Source organism: Oryctolagus cuniculus, chromosome 6, assembly GCF_051225735.1.
Source record: "Oryctolagus cuniculus isolate XC-2025 breed Fujian yellow rabbit chromosome 6, ASM5122573v1, whole genome shotgun sequence".
NCBI lineage: Eukaryota > Metazoa > Chordata > Mammalia > Lagomorpha > Leporidae > Oryctolagus > Oryctolagus cuniculus.
The window spans coordinates 138,168,127-138,189,634 of NC_142872.1; the positions used below are offsets into that span (position 1 = coordinate 138,168,127).

The window sequence follows — 21,508 nt, forward strand, 5'->3', positions numbered from 1 at the left end:
TAACTAAATTTTGCTAGTAATGTTAAAATGCTTATATTTTAAGTAAGCTCTAAGATGAGGTTCTCACGGTACTATTATATTTACAAGAAATCTATTTACCTAAGTAAATGTCACCTTGGGGAACCATGGATTATACAGAAGAAAAATACCCATATTTCATATTTTATAACAATATAATATTAGTTTTTTAACTTATAAAAACATAAAATAATTGCAGGTGTTCATTCCTTTTACTAACCAGTGCTAAAAAAGCAGATAATTTTTAAAAGAATACACATTTTACAAAAGCAATTATCCATTTTTATTGTTTACATTGCACTGAAAATTTACATCATACTTTTACAAAGTTTTTTCATAAAAATATACTTCTTTACAAAAGTGTATGCATTAATATAAGAGGAGTAGCCAGTTGCAGAAGAAACATTGTTTAAACAAGATCTTAAATGTATTAATCTTATCATTAGTGAATGAATCATTTTTATTGCAGTCATTTGAATAAACAAGAATAAATAACTGATGGCATAAAATTTAAAACCGCATCCTGTCTGTAGAGTACAATGTTGAGAAAATTGTATGAATTTCCAAAACAATGTATCTCAAAGTGGTTTACAAGAAATTCGCTAAGTGTTGTAGAGAGATAGATCCAAGCAGTGCTCCTGGGTGCAATGGTTTCTCTTAGGCACTCTGTCTCATGACACGAAAAGTAGAGACTGTTCACAGAGTTATCCACATTTGAAAGGGACAACAACAGAGTTCACACTGGGTACAGACTTTTATTCAATGAAATAAAACATGCTCTTAAAGGAAGACAGTGACCTAGTAAATAAAATTGCTGGCAATGCTGTATGATACAGTTGTAAATGAGCCACCAGTAATCTACAAGAGTATCTTAATCTGACAATGAAAGAAACCGCTGTATCTGAAACTTCCCTTTTAAAAATGTAAATATAGATATGAAAACAAGATAAATTCACAACGTTTAGAAACAAATTTATGTGGGTGGTTTGAAAGATTTTTTTTTTCATTCATGTTAGGGAACTGGATCAAAATATATTTCTAACTCATTGATATGTGAAGTTAAACAACGTCAAAAGCAGTGTTAAATATGGAGGCTCACCTGGAAGGAAATGTAGATATATCATAAACTGAATACAATAGATTACCAATAGGTCTTATTTGATTCTTTCAAAAACATTACAAGGATGGTAATAAGTGTGGTGTTTCATGTGACTGCAAAGTCATCCTTACAGATAATTTTTGCCAGCCAAAATGGTTTGTGGATGACAAAACATCAAAGCAAGGAATTAACACTACCCTGTGGCTCACTGAATAAAACTGGTTACTCCGAAGTGGAGAAACTGAGAGGGTAACACAATGACCTTGACATTTTTAGTCTATGGCAACCCATCTAAAAGAAGAATAGAAATCTGATACACAAGGACAAAAATAGAGTGGGCGGTCTTATCTTTTCTGTGGCATAAATTACTCATAAACATTTAAAGGCATGACTCAATCTTAAATAAAAATGAAAATAGAGAAAGAATGCTTCCATTAACGAGTGGATAGGCAGTAGTGTGAAATGAAATGCAGACTTATGTGCATGATATAGCTCATGACAGTTAAAGTCAGTGATCTATTGACTTTTGTAAGTATAGCTCTTATTTTCTACCCTATATCTTTTTTTTTAAACCCAGTTCCTCTAATATAGTTTATAAAGCACAGAAATACTGATAGTGGATGCTCCTCCAATATATGCAAATAAGTTTATGTTTTAGAATAATCTCCTTTTTAAAAAAAGCAAATAAACTGTGAGTAAGCACTCTCAGAGTGCAGCCGAATTTCTGCAAAACTCTCCATGGTAAACATGAAGAAGGATTATGGTCCAGTTTATGAAAAAACACTCTTCTCTATCATTCCTCAGGAAAAGGTGACCCAGCAAGTCCTGAAAAGTGTGCTTTAATTTGTTTAGCAGTGAACTAAATGTGCACTGTTTTGTGTGTCAATTCCCAAGCTTCTGAAGGAGGCAAAGATTTGCCATGTTATACCATTGTGCAAACTGTGTTCAAGTTGGGATCAAATCGCACGGCCTTCCCTTCCACCGATTTCGCATTGGTGTCATACATGGGGTTTTCAAAAGCTGCTTGGCCATTGTTATTTTCATGAACTGAACATCCTGTGTACTGTGTTTTGGGTGCAGTCCTGTTGAGGAGAACATTAATTAGTTCTGTGTTAACTTTCTTTTAGAAACAGCAGAGTGGGACTCAAACATAATATATTCCAGTTATCACTTTTGTGCACATCATAAAAGTATTAACTGATAAACATAACAAAAAACATGAAAAATTCACTTGTGACTTTTAAATCTTGAGTGACTTTAATTTTTTAATATAATACACATTTACATATAGCAGTAATATGAGTAATATAAATAAATGATAATATGATAATTATGGATTTTCTTATTCCATAATAATTTACTATTATGACTTGTCATTTATATAATAAATAAATTATGATGATACTTATGAATTTAAATCTTATTACTATTTATTTACTCATCAAATATTTACTGAGCTTGTATTCTATGGCAGCACCATCCTACTCATTCAATATATTAATTCTTTAAAAAGTATTCAAAATCAATGCTCTAATGGAGCTCTCATTGTAGGGATAGAAAACAGTGAAGAAATTATAGGTAAAATGATAAAAACAGTAGGTAATGAGAATTGCTATGATGAAAAGGAAAATGGTTTATATGACAAGCCTTTTACGAGAGGTTATAAGGAAAAGCATCTGTGAAGAGGTAACATTTAATCTGATATCTGAGGGACAAGAAGGAGCCAGTCATGAACTTACAAGAAGGGGATACTATGCATTAGAGTAAGTATATACAAAAGCCTCTCATTTCTCTTTCCCTCATCTCATTGCATGTTCTGCAGACATCGGTAATATTACAAAGGCAGACTCGCCTCTACTTGTTTCTGGATCCCAATTCCAAAAAGAAGTATCTTTAAATAAAGTTATTTCTTAACTCCTTTCTTTACATCACATACTACAGATTTCAATTAAGTTCACCACAATTTACATTTGTCATATTATGCTATTTTACTATCACTAGGGCACCTATAGGTGATTTCCATGGAAATGAAGTTTTTAGAAAGCTATCATAGGTTTCTGCTAACTTGTTCTTAACCAGGAACATCTTCTACCATAACATAAACACAACTGGATCACATTTTTCCATTTTTTATATCAATACAACATTATTTCCTTATAATTAGATAAAAATCACAAAAAATGTACAAGAATTCTCTCTGTCTATAACTCTTCCTCTCAAATAAATAAATAAATAAATCTTTAAAAATATATATGATATTAAGTAAATCATTTTTAGATATTATACTGGCAATAAAAACATCAGTTTTGGAAAAAATACATTTAGCTAATATTCATGTAATCATCTGACTACCTGTGTATTTTTTTCATGTCAAAGAATTGTCCAAATGGTGGAGAATTGCATAGTAAAGCCTGTCACCCAGATATTGAGCAGGACTTACTGATAATTATGTACAATCATAAGCTACATTTAACACAGATATAACATATTAACTGCAAAATCTTCAAAATCAAAAGATGATGAGAGGGTTGAAGGATGCTACTGAAGGTCTTCTTATAGTCAGTATTGTTGTGGGAGTTAAGAGGTCTAGACACAAGCCTTTTGTTAGTTCTCTAAATAAATCTGTCAGTAGATTTCATCTTTCCAATTTAAATCTTAATGAAGATCTTATACCTCTAAAGTCTCATTTTTTTTTTCAAATCAATAGATCTTTTATTGCTTTATTAAAATACCACAAGACACAAGCCGGGTTCTTGTTTCTGTAGCCAAGCAACTAGCAGGCCTTAAACATCAGCCTGCTGAACTGTTTCTATTTCAGAGACATAGATACCATCAAAAATTTTCTGATATCCTGATTTTTAACTGCTGCCTGCTGAATCAAAGTAGCTGAATTTGAAACAAGTTCAATGTCATTTCTTTCAAGGACTAATTCATCTTTCTGGGCTTGAGACACTGAACAGATTACAGTTGGCCTCATTCAAAGCCTTTGGATGTACTTTTCACACAAGAAATAATATTAAATAGTTTGTATAATTAGTTCTCCACCAGGAAACAATCAGGGAAAAGTCGGAAGGTTTAGGTTGAATGCCAGTGCAATTTAACAAAGCAATTTCTGTAATATATATGTGGTACTGCTTGTGTGGGCAGGTGAAATTAGGGTTTCAACACTATGGCCAAAGTTGGCAAACCAAGCTTTTAAAAACCCAGAAGAAAGATGGAAATTAGAATTTGAACCACTGCAGTAGAAATATGAAATACAGGTTTTGAAACCATTTGTAGTTAAAGATCAACAAACTTACCTTTGTTTATAAAGATAAAATCCAAATCCTGCAAATATAAGTGCAAAAAAAGGCACAAGGATAGCAATGGCCACAGAACTACTGTTTGTACCATGAGGTTGATTTGAAGAATTTGAGCCTTCTGACACATTGAGTCCTACAAAATAAAAAAAAAAAAGTGATTAATATAAAATCATCTCTATTTTATATTTGATTTCTACTTGTACATTGATTTCTTCCACTCTCAAGATACCTATTTAGAAATTTACATAATCAATAAAAATAACTCATGAAACTACAACTAATTTCCACACAGTTTTGTACAATGATTTTGCTGTGAGAGATATTTTTCCAGGAAAGGATATGAGCTAAAATAAGCAGTGTCCCTGAACTCGTGAGTTTACACAATAGTAGGAAGACTTGCAGATACCCAGTGTAGACAGTAAATGTGGATTAATGCATCATGTGCTTTAGAAAAGGGAGGAATAATTCCATCTGCATACATAAGAGTATGTTCTGGTAGAAAACAGTAGAACAACAAATGGAGATAGACCTGAGATTTCATAAGCCTAGAAACGGGAAGCTGAGTGGTTGTCTGGAGGAGGTGACAAGCACTGAAGTGGAGGAGGAGGCTAAACTCATAGACCATAGCTGGATTCTGGAGGAAATAAATATCTGAAGATCTCAAAGGACTACTCACCTCAGTAAGGGTGTTTGGAAATAAATGGCCTAGTGATAAGATAAGAGGTTTAGAAAGCAGCTAGGGTAGAACGGACTTGAGGGAGTGCAAATCAGCAGCTGATACAGCAAGAAGGTTTTAGCAACAACTCCGATATGAAAGGAGGTTAAATTTGATGTAGAACATTACAAAGAGGATGAAAAGATAGACGGGGAATATTTCATAATAAAAATTAACAGAATATGTCTGGATGAAAAAGGGGTAAGATAGTATAAGATTCTAAGCAAATGGCTATAGACTTTTAATGGAAGTAGGAATTGAAAAAAATCAGGTTTGTCAATGTCTTGGAATGGGGAACAGGAAATAACTAGGTGACTGCTTTTTTCAGAAAATAATATCTCCTTTTCTATAGGCTCTCTTTTAACATGCAGCGTTTGAGACACTTTGGAGAATATTATATGAAAATATTCTGCATTAAAATACACAACAGTGCTACTATACCATGTTAATGTGTGTTTTATCCTGTTTTTAAAACTAACAATATTAGGCAGGACGTTATGTGAAATGTCATCTTATTCCTCATTTAGAGAAGGCACATTTCCAATTTTGGTAAATTTATATCTAATTAATGTATATCTTTGTCCAGGTTTAAAAAAATAGTAACTTAGTTATGTATTATTTTTTCCAGTGATTCCATTTATTTATGATAATGTTCAAAGTAATCATTTTTAAAATAATACCACATAGTACATTTTACAGCTTGAATTTCCAGGCTAGCATGACATAATAGAAGAGTATAACTTAGGAAAATTATATACCAATAGTTATATTTATAAATACCTTCCCCTAACATCATTAAATATTTATGCACATATGAGAAGAGCTAGAAGCAAAAATGAAAAATTCTATGTTTCCAATGCAGAAAATTTACATATTTGAAGACTATCAAGCCACAATAAATGCCCCATTCCTCAGTTATTTCTGTTTCAAGACCCTTTGAATTTGTTAGTGGCATTACATTTTGAAAAGAGTAAGAAAACTGTAATAATACTCAAAGTGAAAGGAAAGTATTACAGTTCTCCTGAGATAAAATAATTTACAGTATAATATTTTCTTTTTATCTATCTCATTTTTCTCATTTTTACTTGCTTAAGGGCAAGACAACTTGTCATGTTTATTAGAAATTCGAAAAAAATGATATATTTCAGAGTTAGTACATAGAGAACAAATATATTAAAGAATATAATTATTTTAAATAGCCATGAAATATATCAATATATAGTCCTGACAATGAAGAATTCAAAATGTAGTAAGTGTACCTAATGTACAGAATACACTGTACTTTCTTATGAAATCTAAGGTAATAGAGGACCTACACAAAAACCAAAATGAATACATTACCCAGCCTTTGTAGTCCAAATTGCCCATAATCTTTCCCTTGAATAAAGCCTTGAAATACATAAGTAGCTCCATCAGGCTCGGCCGAAACCTAAACATATTTGAAAGTCCTATTAAATCTGAAGACTGGCCACAGCTATATTTTCACAGTCTTAATAAATACCCAGTTTCTTTTTGAAATAAATATTATCCAGAACTCTTTGCTTATATGACTCTCTCCTATGCGAAAAAACAGCACAGTGTCCAAATTTTCCATTACTAAAAGTACAAGAAAAAATTTCTAATTTTAAATACTTGTGATATTGGAAAGCAAGGGATTGGATATAATTATGATTATATAGACACAGAGAATTCTTATATACTAAGAAACCTATTGTCAATAAAGGTCAATGACTGATTAAATAGAGTGAGGGAAATGGTCAATTAAAATTAAAATATAATCATATTGTTTCTTTAGGTTAGATTAGTATTCCTCATATATGCCTTCCGTCTGCTGGCTCTTACCAACCTCTTTAAGAAGATACTTCCTATCTCATTGAGTCTAGCTTGGTTCTCTTTGGCCATGGTGATGTGGGTAGGATTGTCAATAGGTCAATTGTAAGTCTAGGCTTTAAGTGGCATGTTTACCATTCTATTAAGTGAAAGAAACCAGTCACAAAAGACCACATGATTATTAGCAGACATCATATTCTGAGCATGGCCATTTTATTTTACATTTAAAGATTTATTTTATTTATTTGAAGTTACAGAAAGAGAGAGAGAGAGAATCTTCCATCTGCTGATTCACTCCCTAAATGGCTGCAACAGCCAGGGATGGGCCAGGCCAAAGCAAAGAGCCAGGAGCCTCTTCTGGGTTTCCCATGTGGGTGCAGGGGCACATGGACTTGGGCCATCTTCCACTGCTTTCCCAGGTGCACCAGCAGGGAGCTGGACTGGAATTGGAGCAGCAGAGACTTGAACCAGCATGAGTATGGCCATTTTAAAAATGAAATAATTCTAGGCCGGCGCCGTGGCTCAATAGGCTAATCCTCCACCTTGCGGCGCCGGCACACCGGGTTCTAGTCCCGGTTGGGGCGCCGGATTCTGTCCCGGTTGCCCCTCTTCCAGGCCAGCTCTGTGCTATGGCCAGGGAGTGCAGTGGAGGATGGCCCAGGTGCTTGGGCCCTGCACCCCATGGGAGACCAGGAAAAGCACCTGGCTCCTGGCTCCTGCCATCGGATCAGCGCGGTGCTCAGGCCGCAGCGTGCCGGCCGCGCGGCCATTGGAGGGTGAACCAACGGCAAAGGAAGACCTTTCTCTCTGTCTCTCTCACTGTCCACTCTGCCTGTCAAAAATTAAAAAAAAAAAATGAAATAATTCTAGAGACAATTGCTCAAACTATAATATTTTAATGAGTAGGTTAATTTTGCTTTTTTGTAGATAATATAATACAATTAAGTAATCCAAGTACATTAGTAACTAACTTGAGTTAGTTCCTAACTCCACAAATAGTGACACTATGACAACTGATTCCTTCCCATTAAGTTTTCCTTATATAAAAAGGCTTGGTATTTTGAGAGGATATGGTCTGATTTCTCATGTTAAGTCATCAGCAAATCCCACTGAGTTGTTAATATAAGATTTCTTGCTTCCAACTGTCAATTTAGAAACCCTATTTCATGAATGAATGGATAGGAGAAAGCATGATTCCTTGGTGAAGCTATAGCAACTGTTTCTCCATAGGAAGTAATTCATGTAAGTTCTTCCTCAAAGACAAATTTATAAAATATTATGAACTTCTGCTTTGATTTTAATGAACATAATTTCCTGATGCATTTTAGGTATGTTTCATATACCTAACATGGTGCTTTCAGACAAAGACTGAGTTATACTTTATCCAGATTTATTTCTCTTAATGTTTACTATAGATTGAAAAAAGTTTATTAAGCCACTGAATAATTCTATGAAAACCTATACTCACATAAATACATGCACATGCACATACTCTCAAAATTAACAAGACACACCAGAATCCAATAATCCTTTAGGATTCTACATATTTACATATACTACTATGTGTTATATTCATAATTAGCTAAATTTTTGAAATACCCTTTTTCTGAAAAAAAAAAAATACAAATTTGTCATTGAATCACCAGCATGCTTTTGAAGAAGCATACTTACAAAGCCATCCATGGCCCAATTTTCCTCCTTCATTTTCTTCACAGAAGCATGAGCTGGTACTTTAATAAGATATATGTGCAACATTAGGCGAGCTTCTTGACTTTTATATACCCCTGTAAAATACAAGGACATTTTAGTCTACTTAATTTTGTAAATAGTTAGGCTGTAATTTTATTATCTATAACTCCTTAGGCACATAATGTATGATATGTAATAGGAAAAGAAATAAAACCAGGCCCAAGTCAAGGCTGACTTTATACCCACAATAATTTTGACAAATCTAGCACTATCTATTGATATCTCTTTCAACTGAAATTTTCAACTTAAATCTCATCTAAGGGTCTCAAATTACCAGGGCATTAAAATTAATTCCTATTACTCCTAATAATATCATTTTCCGATTTCACAAATAATTTTCTTTTTTTCATAAAAATATTTTTATTTATTTGAAAGCTGAATAACAGAGAGAGAAAAAAACACAGAGACAGACAGACACTCTGTCCACTGGTTCATTTCCAAATGCCTTAAAGAGCAGATCCCGAGACAGTGAGGGTTATGAATCTGGAACTCCATGCTGGTCTCTTATGTGGGTAGCAGTGACCTAAGTACTTATGCCATCACTTGTTGCCTCTCTGGGTGTACATTAGCTGGAATTGGGAGTGAAACCAGAACTGAGGACCCAGCCACTCTGATATGGGATGCAAGCATCTCAAGACGCATATTAACCACTATGTCAAATATCTGCCCAAATCACATTCCAAAGACAAGTAGGGGCAGTGTTGTGGTGCACTGTGTTAAGCTTCTGGTTGCAATGCCATCATCCATTATCTGAGTGCTGACTGAAGTGCTGGCTGTTCTGCTTCTGATCCAGCTTCCTGCCAATGTTCTTGGGAAGGCAATGGAAAATAGTCCAAGTACTTGGACCCTGCTTGCCACATGGGAGACTACGATGGAGTTCCTGGATCCTGGCTTTGGCTTTTCCTAGACTTGGCTGTTGCAGTTATTTGGGGAGTGAAGAGTGGATGGATGATTCTCTCTCTCTCTCTCTCTCTTTCTTTTTTTCTCTTTCTCTCTTTCTCTTTTTCTCTCTCTTTCTCTTTTTCTCTTTCTCTGTGACTCTCCCAAACACTCTGCCTTTCAAATAAATAAATATTCAAAAATAAATAAATAAAATCATCAAGTATACATATCAAAAGAATTGGGTCCCTGCTCTGTGAAATAGAGCAGTTTAGGTAATACTGGAGCCAGAAATATGAATATTGCTTGTTCTTATTTTTTAAAAATTTCCAGGTAGGAGGTATAAAAGAAGGTACAAAACTAACTAAAACATGTGTGATAAAATAATAAAGAAAAGGCCAGAAGAAAGAGGGATTATTTCACAAATGGACTGATCAGCAAATACTTATAAAAACCATTTAAACTGGGTTTTGAAAATCGATTAAGATTTTTAGTTCAAGAGGTAAATACAGGTTATGACATAAAAGGTAGAAGTAAAAATATATACAATGTTTTTTTTAAGTAGTCTAAGAGTAAGAATGAGAGGAGTATAAATGTGTAGGAGGATAGTAGGCAACATAGTTTTGAGTGTAAAATTTTGGAATTAACTGTTGAAATTTAGTTGCATTCTCTGATTCGTTTAATCAGTCAATAATGTAATAAAACACGTTATAATAATATGTTGGGGATACGAAATAAGATACAGATCTTGACCCAATATAAATTATAATCAATGGGAGAGGGCATGAGATTAATCATAACTAACAACACTGGAAATTATTATAATTTTTATATTAACAGTAAGTGAAAAAAATTAAATTAATCTAATTATTCATGCTTTTTCTGTATTTTCATGAGCTTAATTTGAAGTCCTTCTATATTTGATTAATTATATATATATATTTGCTTTCTTAACTCTTATAAAGAATAAAGCAACAATTTTGCTTACACTTTGATACTAAATAATCACTAGACAAAATTTGATTTTGATTTACTACTCTTATTCATATAAAGCTTCTTTGCATCTTGTGTGTATTTTTAAACTGTAATACACATTGAATTCTAGTATGTATATTTTTAGTTTAATACAGACCATTCAATAACATGTAAAAATTCAAAACATCATCTAATATTTACAAGATCAATAGAAAATAATTGTATATCCCATTTCATTTATTAACAAATATATATTGTCAATAGTGATTTATGACCAAGAAGGTTATAATATATATTTCTTATTTGCACACTAAAATATTAGAGTGCTCAATTTTTTATAAATTAGAAAAAATAATTCAAATTCAATAATCTGACAATATTTATTAAAGTCTATTTTGTCCCAGAAGTTTGTCTAGCCTCTGGGGATATATTAATGAATTGGAAGGTAAAAAGCTTCCTTCTTAGAGCTTAGGTTGTTGGAGTAAGTATAAATAATATGATATAATTTCCAATTGTGAAAAGAAATCATCTAAAATGGCTAACCCTGTCTTACCCTTTGGATATAGATTGAGTGTGTCTGACTAAGTGCTTATTATATGGAGGTTATTTTAGATAAGGGCATGGGAAGTACTACCTGAGGAGATGGATTGGAGAAAACATCTGAATATGAGGAAGAACAGAAATCAAAGATAAAGAGGTACATATGTACTAGATAGTAGAAATAGAAACAATGAAGTTGAGCATTCTCTGGGTCTTCTATTGCCAATCAAATGAATATTTCTCTGTTTTCTAAATTTTCAGTGTCCACCTAAACAATGATTTTGTGGCTATCAAATACTTTGGAAATCACTGACCTGGTTTCTAATTTTATAAGAATAGAAAAAGATTTGGTTGAATTAAAATTAACTTAAAATTTCTTTTCTATTTTATGACATCAAACTTTAACTATATAACAATTTTTGAAGGAAATTTCAAAACCAGAGTTTCATATTTGTGTATTAATATCCATTCATCTATCCAAAAACCAAAAAGTCTTGTTTCCAAATGAATAACCAATATCATTTAAAACAAATGTTAACAAACTGTATAATACTAAGTAGTAAAATGATGAACTTATGATAGAAATGAAGACAATGTTGTTATTGTTTTTGAATGTCTTACCTGAAAGTAGCAGTTCCATGTTGCTATTACTTAATGTTGCATTAACTCTTCCAGTGGAAGCATTGAAACTAGTAACTGTCAAAGTCATGGGTTGTTTCCTTCCTTTGAAATTATAAGAGCCTTTCCATATGTAATTTTGGGCAAACACATCATCAGGAACTGTAAACAAACCACACATTAATTTTATAGTGTTCTATAAGTAAAAGTATTAACTATTATATTAAAATATTACTTGTATAATGGTATTTTGCTAAATACTCAGTAATGCTGAAGGTGTGTAATAAAATGAATTCTCCAAGTTAGAGTATGTCATAACTTAGAAACAATTAAAAGTGTAAAAACATAGGTTTGTTGATATTTCATCAATAATAGGGAAACAGATGATGCCACCTAAAGATATGAAGCTTATATTTATAACTCATGTAAATATAAACTTCACTTATATTTGGTGCCCTATAACATTATTTTCTATTATCAGAAAAATAAAATGATTTCACTGTACCAAGTCAATCCATGCATTTGTCAAAGAAGCCTGCTCCTCTCTTAATAGCAGGAATAGATTCATGGGAAGAAGAGCAAATAGTTCACTGCCCACCTCCACCTTTGCAAAAAGGCCCCGGGAGACTTTTAGGAGAGATTATACCTTTGCCCCCCTTACTTATGAGTTCAGTTATTGTGATAATAGAAGCTGCTGAAGAAAAACAAGACTGTATCATTTCAACAGCTTTACAGGTATTTTTAAAGGTATTTTTAGAAATAAAAGAATTGTCACCAGAATTATCTAACTCTCATGGGAGAGAGGTGAAATGTGATAAAATACAGCAGAAAGGTTAGACAGTAGTCACTGGAGTTAAGTTGCTTGTATTTAAGCCCCTCCTTTATAAAAATTATAAACTGTCATTTTGCATAAATACTTAACTCTAATCCTGAATTTCTGCATGACTAACATGTTGTTAACATAGTGGGATATATAAATTGAATAAGACAATGAATGTGAAGCATTTAGATAATTGTTACCTGCCTCCACTATTGATACTTCATAGATAAAACAGGGTAATTGTGGCTCCAGTAGCTCACTAAGTAACTGCTAATAAAATATATCTTATGCTAACATGCTCTTTTATTATCATAGTGTCATTCAGGAAGTTTTTACTAAGTGTTGAATAAATGTAAGTCTCAGAGATTTATGGGCACTGTACTTTTACATTATGCACATTGAAAATTCAGAATCCAACTAAAATTATATCCTAACACCATCCTTGGCCCAATAAAACTGGGCTAAAGCTGTCTCCAAGTTAAGGATTAGACGCTAAGCCCTTAGTTTTACTTTAAGTTTTTCATTTATATCACATAAACAAAATATTAATGTGAAAAAGTAGTTCTTATATATGAAGACCTTACTATAGACACAGCACTTTACACTTCATTTTCATAAAGCTCACTGTTCAATAATCTTATTCTTATTCATTTTTAGAGACAAGGATATTTAGATGATTCTAAACAATATTTCAGAATATCAACATTGTGGTGTTGCAATTGCAATCCTTTAAATTGAATATTTATAATATACATTTTCTAATTCAAGAGAGTCAGGTGCATAATTTTGCCATAATAAACATATTTTCCCAAGTAAATGGTCATTATATCAAGAAAACAATGGAACAATTACTTCCAAAAAGACAGATAAAATTACTAACCACTTAACTTTGGACTGGGTGTTCCTAGTGCAGGTCTAGGATCTTTCACCAATATTTTAGAACCAGCTATGAAAAGAAATGGAAGTGTTTAACAAACTTATATAATTAGAAACACACACACACACACACACACACAATGTGATACATTGCCAACTGTATTCCCTGATACATCATGTGATTTTCTCTAAAATGCCTTGCTGTCCAGGACATCTCAATCCCCAACTCAACACTCTTGTTCAACAAATAACACCAACAATTACCCCCATTTTCATGCAGTAGTTTGGGGCAGATTAGTGCTGCCTTATCATCTTGGGATACTGTTTCTTTTTAGAGGTGTAGGAACACATGGAAAACAGTTGTTTCCAACATGGAAGCTGAAGGCAGAGGGTATGTGCCTGTTGACAAAAGGCAAAAAGTGTTGGGGTAGGGTTCTTTTTAAAAACAAAAATTTGTTAAAGCAGCTCATAGTGTACCTGAAATTTGATAACCTCAAAGGTGAAAATCTTTAACATTTTAAGCTAAATCCAAAGCATTCCAAACCCAGCAAATCATTTGGGTGCTGTGAGGGACAGCAAAAATTACAGTAGTTATGACATGCAATGCTTTGCAGGGCATGTGTTCTAAAAACACTCTAATGCCTTTAAAAGGCTTTAAGAGGAAGTATTCCAAAGTGGATGCACAGTTTAGAAAGGAGCAATTATTGATATAGCCAGAAAAGGCAAAACGTTACTGTCCTAATCCCAGTAGAGATAATGCTGAGTTACATTACTATAATAGTGAAGGTAAAAAGAAAATACATTGATAAGAAAATTATGCAAATCATGGTGGATTTAGATAGGAAGATATCTAATGTGATAACTATACTCTTCGTTTGAATTATTACATAATTTATCACTGGGGTAGGTAATGCCAAAAGTAGATGAACATAGGGAAAAAAAAATTACAACTTTAGTTTTGCTTGCATGGAATACTGAAACATCTTTGAGAAATTCAACCAGGATGATAAGTAAGCAACAACATCCACAAACCTGAAGCTTAAAAAAAAAGATAAGATAAACGAGCCAGAAATATTAATCTATAAGTAATCATCATAAAGGATAGTATTGAAGCCATTGACTTGAATGATATCTCCTTGGATAGGATACCGAACAAAATGAGCAAATGAAAAAGTTCTGAGCCTTTAGAAAATTATGAGTAGAAAATAATACATTTATAAAGGAAATGGAAAATGGATATAAGAATTGGGAAGGAGCAAAGCACTCATTCATTCCAAATACATATACTGAACACTTCTTAAATTTAAGGCACTGGTATAAGACATTGATCAAGAAGACAGTATTGCAGGTAAAACATTTTGAACAAGTTCTGTTGTTACTGAGATTATATTCTAGATTAGCAAGGGCAGATAAGACAGGAGAGTTGAAACAAATGATGACAAGCAAAGAAAGAAAATAGTAAAAAGTTATCATACAGTAAGGATTTCAATCATGAACACAGGTTTAGAAAGGAAAAATAGGCCAGCGCCGTGGCTCAATAGGCTAATCCTCTGCCTTGCAACGCCGGCACACCAGGTTCCAGTCCCGGTCGGGGCGCCGGATTCTGTCCTGGTTGCCCCTCTTCCAGGCCAGCTCTCTGCTGTGGCCCGGGAGTGCAGTGGAGGATGGCCCAAGCGCTTGGGCCCTGCACCCCATGGGAGACCAGGAGGAAGAACCTGGCTCATTCTGTATTCTAAATTCATAAAAAAATCTTTAATAAATTAGAAGACCTAAAGAAACTTTGTTGAATATAAGGAAAAGGGTTTTATTGATGACCTTATCAAAAATTTTAATTTTTTTCTTTCTCCTTCTTCTAGCAATATAACCCTTTCCTGTGGTATACTCATTACATCTTGTCCAACTGGGAACTGTCCTGAGCAACTAGCACTTCACCCAGAACAAGTCAGAGTAACAATAATAACTCTATCTGAGTAAGATCTAGGGATAAGCTCAGTTCATAATTGCAGCAATCATAGTCTTAAATACTACTTTTCTGACCAAAATGTGGGAACAGTCTTTCTATTAGGGCCACTCCAGCAGAAGGGATTGAAACCAGGAATGCCGGTAGCACTTTTTAATACTCTAATGGGTCAAATGTTGTACCTCCCAAATTTTATGTTCACCTGGAATGTCAGAATATCATCTTATTTGGAAATAAATTTTTGAAAATATAGTTAGTCAGAGATCTTGAGAAGAATTACTCCTCAAATGCAGTGACTTTTATCTTTCAAGAAGAGGAGAGCATGTAAAGAGAGCTACACATGAAAGAAGGCATTATGAAGATGGAGGCAGAAGTGTTAGTGAGATTATGAACCAAGGAACACCAATATTGTCAGGGCTTCCAGAAGATGGGAAGAGGCAAGGAATGATTCTTGCCTGGAGCTTACAGAGGGTGTAAGTTCCTGACAATACCTTCACCTGGTCTTCAGGACTGTGAAAGGAAAGGGAAAAAAAAATGTTGTGTTTAACCAACTAGCTTTGGTACTTTGTGATCATGGCCCTAGAAAATGAGTTGACCTATCTGGGAGAAGTGAGCTTGAAGAAATAATAATGCAAGAATAACATCAGTATGGAATGGAAGCTACTAGAAAAATCTAAGTATTATTTCCATGCTCCTGAATTCAGAGGTTTCACATTACTCAAACTCTTCATTGGAGTTGGCCAACAAAGTTTCTTGTTCAAAGCTAATCCATCTCTTGCCTCTGAGGAGCACCTAACGGTAAAATCTGTGCAAAAAGTTTCTAAAGAGAAAACTTACCTTCACAAATAGGGACTTTTCCAGTCCAGGTGTTATCAGATCTGCACACTCTATGTTCTGTTCCACCTGCTAAGAAGAAGCCTGGCTGGCAAGTATAGATTAGTGTATACCCATGGGACGGAAGGTCCATTCCTACTACATTTGCATGAGCAGGAGTTTCTGGTTGTTTACAGCTGTGGGCTATATTAAGAAAGAGAATGACATTAAAATTCCATAGTCATGTCAAGAAAATTTTGAGATAGAAATCACAATATATATTTCAGACATAGTTTAATGCAAATTTCCTCCAGAAGACACAGAATTTAAAAAGATGGGGAAGAGGGGCTGCTGCTGTGGCGTAGTCGGTGAAGCCACCATCTGCAGAGCCGGCATCCCATATGAGTGCCAGTTCGAGTCCCGGCTGCTCCACTTCCAATGCAGCTCTCTGGAATGGCCTGGGAAAGCAGTGGAGGATGGCCCCAGTCCTTGGGCCCTTGAACCCATGTGGGAGACCCTTAAGAAGCTCCTGGCTCCTGACTCTGGATCAGCGCAGCGCTAACCATTGCAGCCAATCCAGCAATGGAAGACCTCTCTCTCTCTGCCTCTGCCTCTCCTTCTCTGTGTAACTCTGACTCTAAAATGAATTAATAAATCTTTTTGAAAAAAAAAAAAAGATGGGGAAGAGACAAAGAGAGGAAACTGGAGGGAAAGAAGAGACAAATAGTTGACCATTTGAAATTTGTTTCTAACTGTATATTAGAAAATACCATTTAGTAACCTTGAGCTTTACTTTTATCAATTTCTAAAAAAAGTGTTCTCGACTTAGGATCAGGAATAATTAAGGGGTCAGAAGACCCTGAAAGCATTTTTGTGTCTAAGAATATTTTTATTCATAGATGTTTCTAGTTTTCCCCAGATTCTCAGACTTCTTTTATAAGTGATTTTTAAAAGTAAGAGTTATTAGAGTACTTCAAATTGATAGATACAGATCTCTGAATCTAAAAGCTAATCATCACCCAAAATTACCAGGTATTCAAACTAAACCCGATTATGAAAGCTTTCTAGAAAGAACAAAATTGTGTCTCATGCCTTATGACTTCTTCTGAGAGTGCTTCCCCTTGGAATAGTAATCCAGTTACATGCATAACATATTTCATAATAATCTAGAAATCAATTTACATCTGGTATATTGATACAACTATATTTTCACAGCTGGAAAACTGGCAGATAGAAGGCATATTCATTCCCATGATAAGAATAATCTGTCACCCAGCATACTTACGCAGGCATTCAGGCTGAATTCCACTCCATGTAAGGTCAGGGAGGCAAGTGCGAGTAGTAGAACCTTGGAGAAGGTGTCCTTTTTTGCAGTGGAACTGCACAACACTTCCCACCTATGGCAATTGAAAGAGGAAAAGAAATGAACAAGTCTAACATCAAATATAGCAACTAATAGAAAAAAAAACAAAAAACAAAAACAAAAACCCTTACTGAAGGTTGTTGTTGTAACAGAATGATACATAGGAAGTCACTCATTTTGCACTAAACTTTTAAGGTTGTCGAATTTAGATAAACGCATAGGGCAACTGTTCTCAAAGCATGGTATCCTCATTAAATCATCAATATCACCAAGGAACTTGCAAGAAATGCAAATTCTGGGGACTTACCCTAAAGCCACTGAGTCAGAAACTCTTGGCGTGGGGACCAGCAGTTTTAATAAAGCCTTCAGGTGATTTCAACAAACACTAAAGTTTGACAGTGAGTGACATATAAGTAGAGAAGATAAGAACATGATGAAAAATCCTATGTGACTTAAAATATGCATCATGTTTTATAAAAAAAGTACATTTGATAGATTGGCATGTATAATTCAAAAAGTGAACAGGGAAGCTAAGGGGTAGATAAAGTGGGATGCAATGGGGCATAGGAAATAAATTAGCAGACCTTAGAGTAATGTATATGTGGTTTTAATTCTAGACGTGGCTTTATTTTATTAAGTCATATTGCCTCTTTGAGACTTTGGTTCTCATGTATAAATCATATTGTTTTTGTCTTGAGATTTGTTTTAAGGATTAAATTAAATACCCTGGAAGAGCACATAGATTTTAAATAAATTCTAGTTGTAATAACTTACAGCTAGTTATAATAGTTATAAATTGGGCACCTAAGTAAGAATCAGTTTCTGAGGAGCCTCAACTAGCAGGCAACAGTATTTGAAAGAATGAAGATCAGTTATTCTGTTTATGAAGCTGACCACTATCATTTGAGATTAAAGTACAAAGAGCTGGATTAATTTGAGACATTAAGTCTGGGAAGGAAGTCATATAGTCAAAATATATTACTAGGAAAAATCAGCAAAATTTACTAAATATTAATGGTGGAAGACAAGATAAGAAATAGTTAGGTCTGCTACTAAAGGCTTCCCTAGCAAATTGTATCTGAGAAGGCACATCACTATTTTCATACTTGTTAGTCAGACCCTGTTTTCTGCCTTCCTGTTAGTCTACTACCACCAGCCAAAGGCACATGAGACTGACTAATGTGATGTAATCTGATACAGTGGTTCCACTTGGATCTTTGACTAGCTAAATATCATCATTTATCTTATAGTCATTACTATCCAAAACTATTTTATACAAGAACTATTCAATTTCAATAATCAATGTCTTAGGACAACCTTTATCCTTCTAGTTATCTAATGATCTGTCACTTTTCACTTTAGACTCTGAAGACTACCTCTTGATGCCCCAATGTTACTGTATTGACTGACTCCAAGAGCCACCACAGAGACAGTATTTGTTATGAGTCCCCTGAACTGTGCTTCAGAATAGACAATTTACATATTCGCTCAAGTTGTGCAATATGGCATAACAGATTTTGGTTTATTTGATTGATTATATACAGTTTTCAATTCTGTTCTTTAGTAAAACTGGTTCTACAATATCCAACTTAAGATAAATTAGATTTTTGTTGATCATGACATATTTTACCAATTTATATTCTTCTCATTCAATTCACCACCAAATACTGACAATGGCACCTCCAAGTCTTTCTCATGTAGTCCCCTTCTGTCCATCCCCACTTACATATCCAGTCTTAGTCCTCAACATCTTTCCTTAGAGGCTTTGGTTCTCAAACTTTAGCATCACAGTTACCAGGAACATCTTATCCAAACAGACAGCTGAGCCCCCTCACCAGAGTTTCTAACTTTGTAGATCTGGAGCAGATCTCAAAACCACTTTTCCAACAAAGTTCCATATTATTAAAGGTTTTTCAGCTGTTAGGATAAAGTTACACTGACCTCCATAACCTGACCACTGACCATCTCTGTAGCGTCATTATTAACCATTTAACACGTATATACATTGTGCTCAAGTAATCTTGAACTTTGGATCCCCAGAATGCATGGCTATTTTTATGCAGTTATTTCCACATGAGATGCTTCTCCTAACTTTCTTTCCTAGTTCTTACACTAAAAGATTTGGCGAAAACATCATCGCTAGAAAACTTTCCCAGGAGCAACAAATTAGGAAAAATATCTTTTTTGTGTATTTCCTTAACAACTTGCAGTTATTCTATGAAATCATCCATTCCAACTGACCCATACAGCTCCAAAATATTAGTTTGTTTTCGCCAGACTGTGTGTTTTCACCCTTGTGCACTCAGAGCTTAGAAAATGTTGGATAAAGGAAGAAATTCTAATTATTTAACATAAAATTATTTGACTATTAAACTTAAGACTATTTTACTAAACAAAGTGAAGTTATGTCACGTGCTACTTTCGATAAATTTAAATCATTCTGTTACTCCTTAAAGGGTAAATTGGGGTTATTTCATCAAATCTTTACATTAATCAGATAAGAGAAAATGCTGGATTAAATAAAATTTTGTCTTTTTACTATAAGATCCCCCCAATTGTAAATGTTCTGAAGTCACAATAACCATTGCTTTAAGTATTAACCAGACACTGTAGAATTTAAATTTATTTAAGGGGGCCATGCAATGAGTTAGGCTGCCACTTAGAACACTAGCATCCCATATTGAAGTGCCAGTTCAAGTCCCAGCTACTTTGCGTCCGATCCATCTTCCTGTTAATGCAACTGGGAAAGCACCAAAAGATGGCCCAAATGCTTGGGCCACTACACGCACATGGGAGGCCAGGATGGAATTCCAGGCTCCTGGCTTCGGCTTGTCCCAGCCCCAGCTATTGTGGATATTTGGGAAGTAAGCCAGTGGAAGGAAGATCTTTCCCTCTTTCTCAGTAATTCTTTAAAGAAATAAATAAATCTTTAAAAATCTTCTTAAAGATTTTCTATGTATCATTACCATTAAGATTTTTGTTAGAATCACAAATATCTACATCAAATATCTAATGTAAGGAGAATGATGCAAATTTAGTAATTTCAGAATTCAGAATTTGTTTAGCCAAAGTCATCTCCAAATATTTTCTCTAAATATGAGTGCATTAGTAAAGAATTTGTCAATAATGTTTACTTAATAATATATTTTACATAAGTCTCCATCCTATCTATCCATAAGTCTCTATCTCTATTGATTGATCTGACTCGAAATAACAATTAGCATACATAATACAATTTAATTCTAAAAAGTAAAGATATAAAAATTACATTACCCAATTATAAAAATTCTAAGGACAGAGCCAGCATTGTGGTGCAGCTGATTAAAGTCCCAGCCTATGGTGCCAGCATCCCATGTGGGTGCCAGTTTGAGTCCCAGCTGTTCCACTTCTGATTCAGCTCCCTACTAATGGCTTGGGAAAGAGTGGTGGATGACTCTATTGCAAGGCCCCCAGCACCAATGTGGGAGACCAAGAAGAAGCTCCTGGCTCCTGGCTTCAGATTGGCCCAGATACGGGTTGCTGGAGCCATTTTGGATGAGCCAGTTGATAGAAGATGTGTCTCTCTCTCTGTCTACCTTTCTCTCTAACTCTGTCTCTCAAATAAATAAAATAAATCTTTTTTAAAAATTCTAAAGAAAGATAAAATTCATTTAACAAGCAATTTTCACTAATATTTACTAATAAAGTGCTCAGTACAAATAATTATATGCATTGTGAAAATTAATATTAAGAAGTTTTTTCTATCAGTAATTTAAAATAATTAACATCAAGTATCAACAACAATCAACATTTAAGTGAAAATCACTTTAAATTGATTCAAATTAGGCTGTTGGGGCCAGTGTTGTGGTGTAGCATGTACACCTGCCTTCTGCGACATTAGCATCCCCAGCAGCTCCATTTCTGACCCAGCTCCCTGTGAATGGACTGGGAAAAGCAGCAGAAGTGGTACAA

At 34.2% G+C, this 21,508-nt stretch overlaps 1 protein-coding gene across 3 annotated transcripts in view; it reads right to left on the reverse strand.

Annotated features, from left to right (window-relative positions):
• Window positions 1-277: 277 nt before the first annotated feature.
• The window catches only part of CSMD3 (CUB and Sushi multiple domains 3), a 1,281,859-nt gene continuing 1,260,628 nt past the window's right edge, over window positions 278-21,508 (reverse strand). For all 3 annotated transcript variants that reach the window (XM_051844770.3, XM_051844772.3, XM_051844771.3), the window contains 8 exons: window positions 17,480-17,591; window positions 16,219-16,398; window positions 13,426-13,491; window positions 11,729-11,887; window positions 8,636-8,748; window positions 6,476-6,563; window positions 4,417-4,552; window positions 278-2,199 (listed from right to left, as the gene is read on the reverse strand). In XM_051844770.3, the coding sequence (XP_051700730.2) occupies window positions 2,040-2,199; window positions 4,417-4,552; window positions 6,476-6,563; window positions 8,636-8,748; window positions 11,729-11,887; window positions 13,426-13,491; window positions 16,219-16,398; window positions 17,480-17,591 (1,014 nt within the window). In that variant the 3' untranslated portion in view covers window positions 278-2,039. The remainder of the gene's footprint in view (window positions 2,200-4,416; window positions 4,553-6,475; window positions 6,564-8,635; window positions 8,749-11,728; window positions 11,888-13,425; window positions 13,492-16,218; window positions 16,399-17,479; window positions 17,592-21,508) is intronic.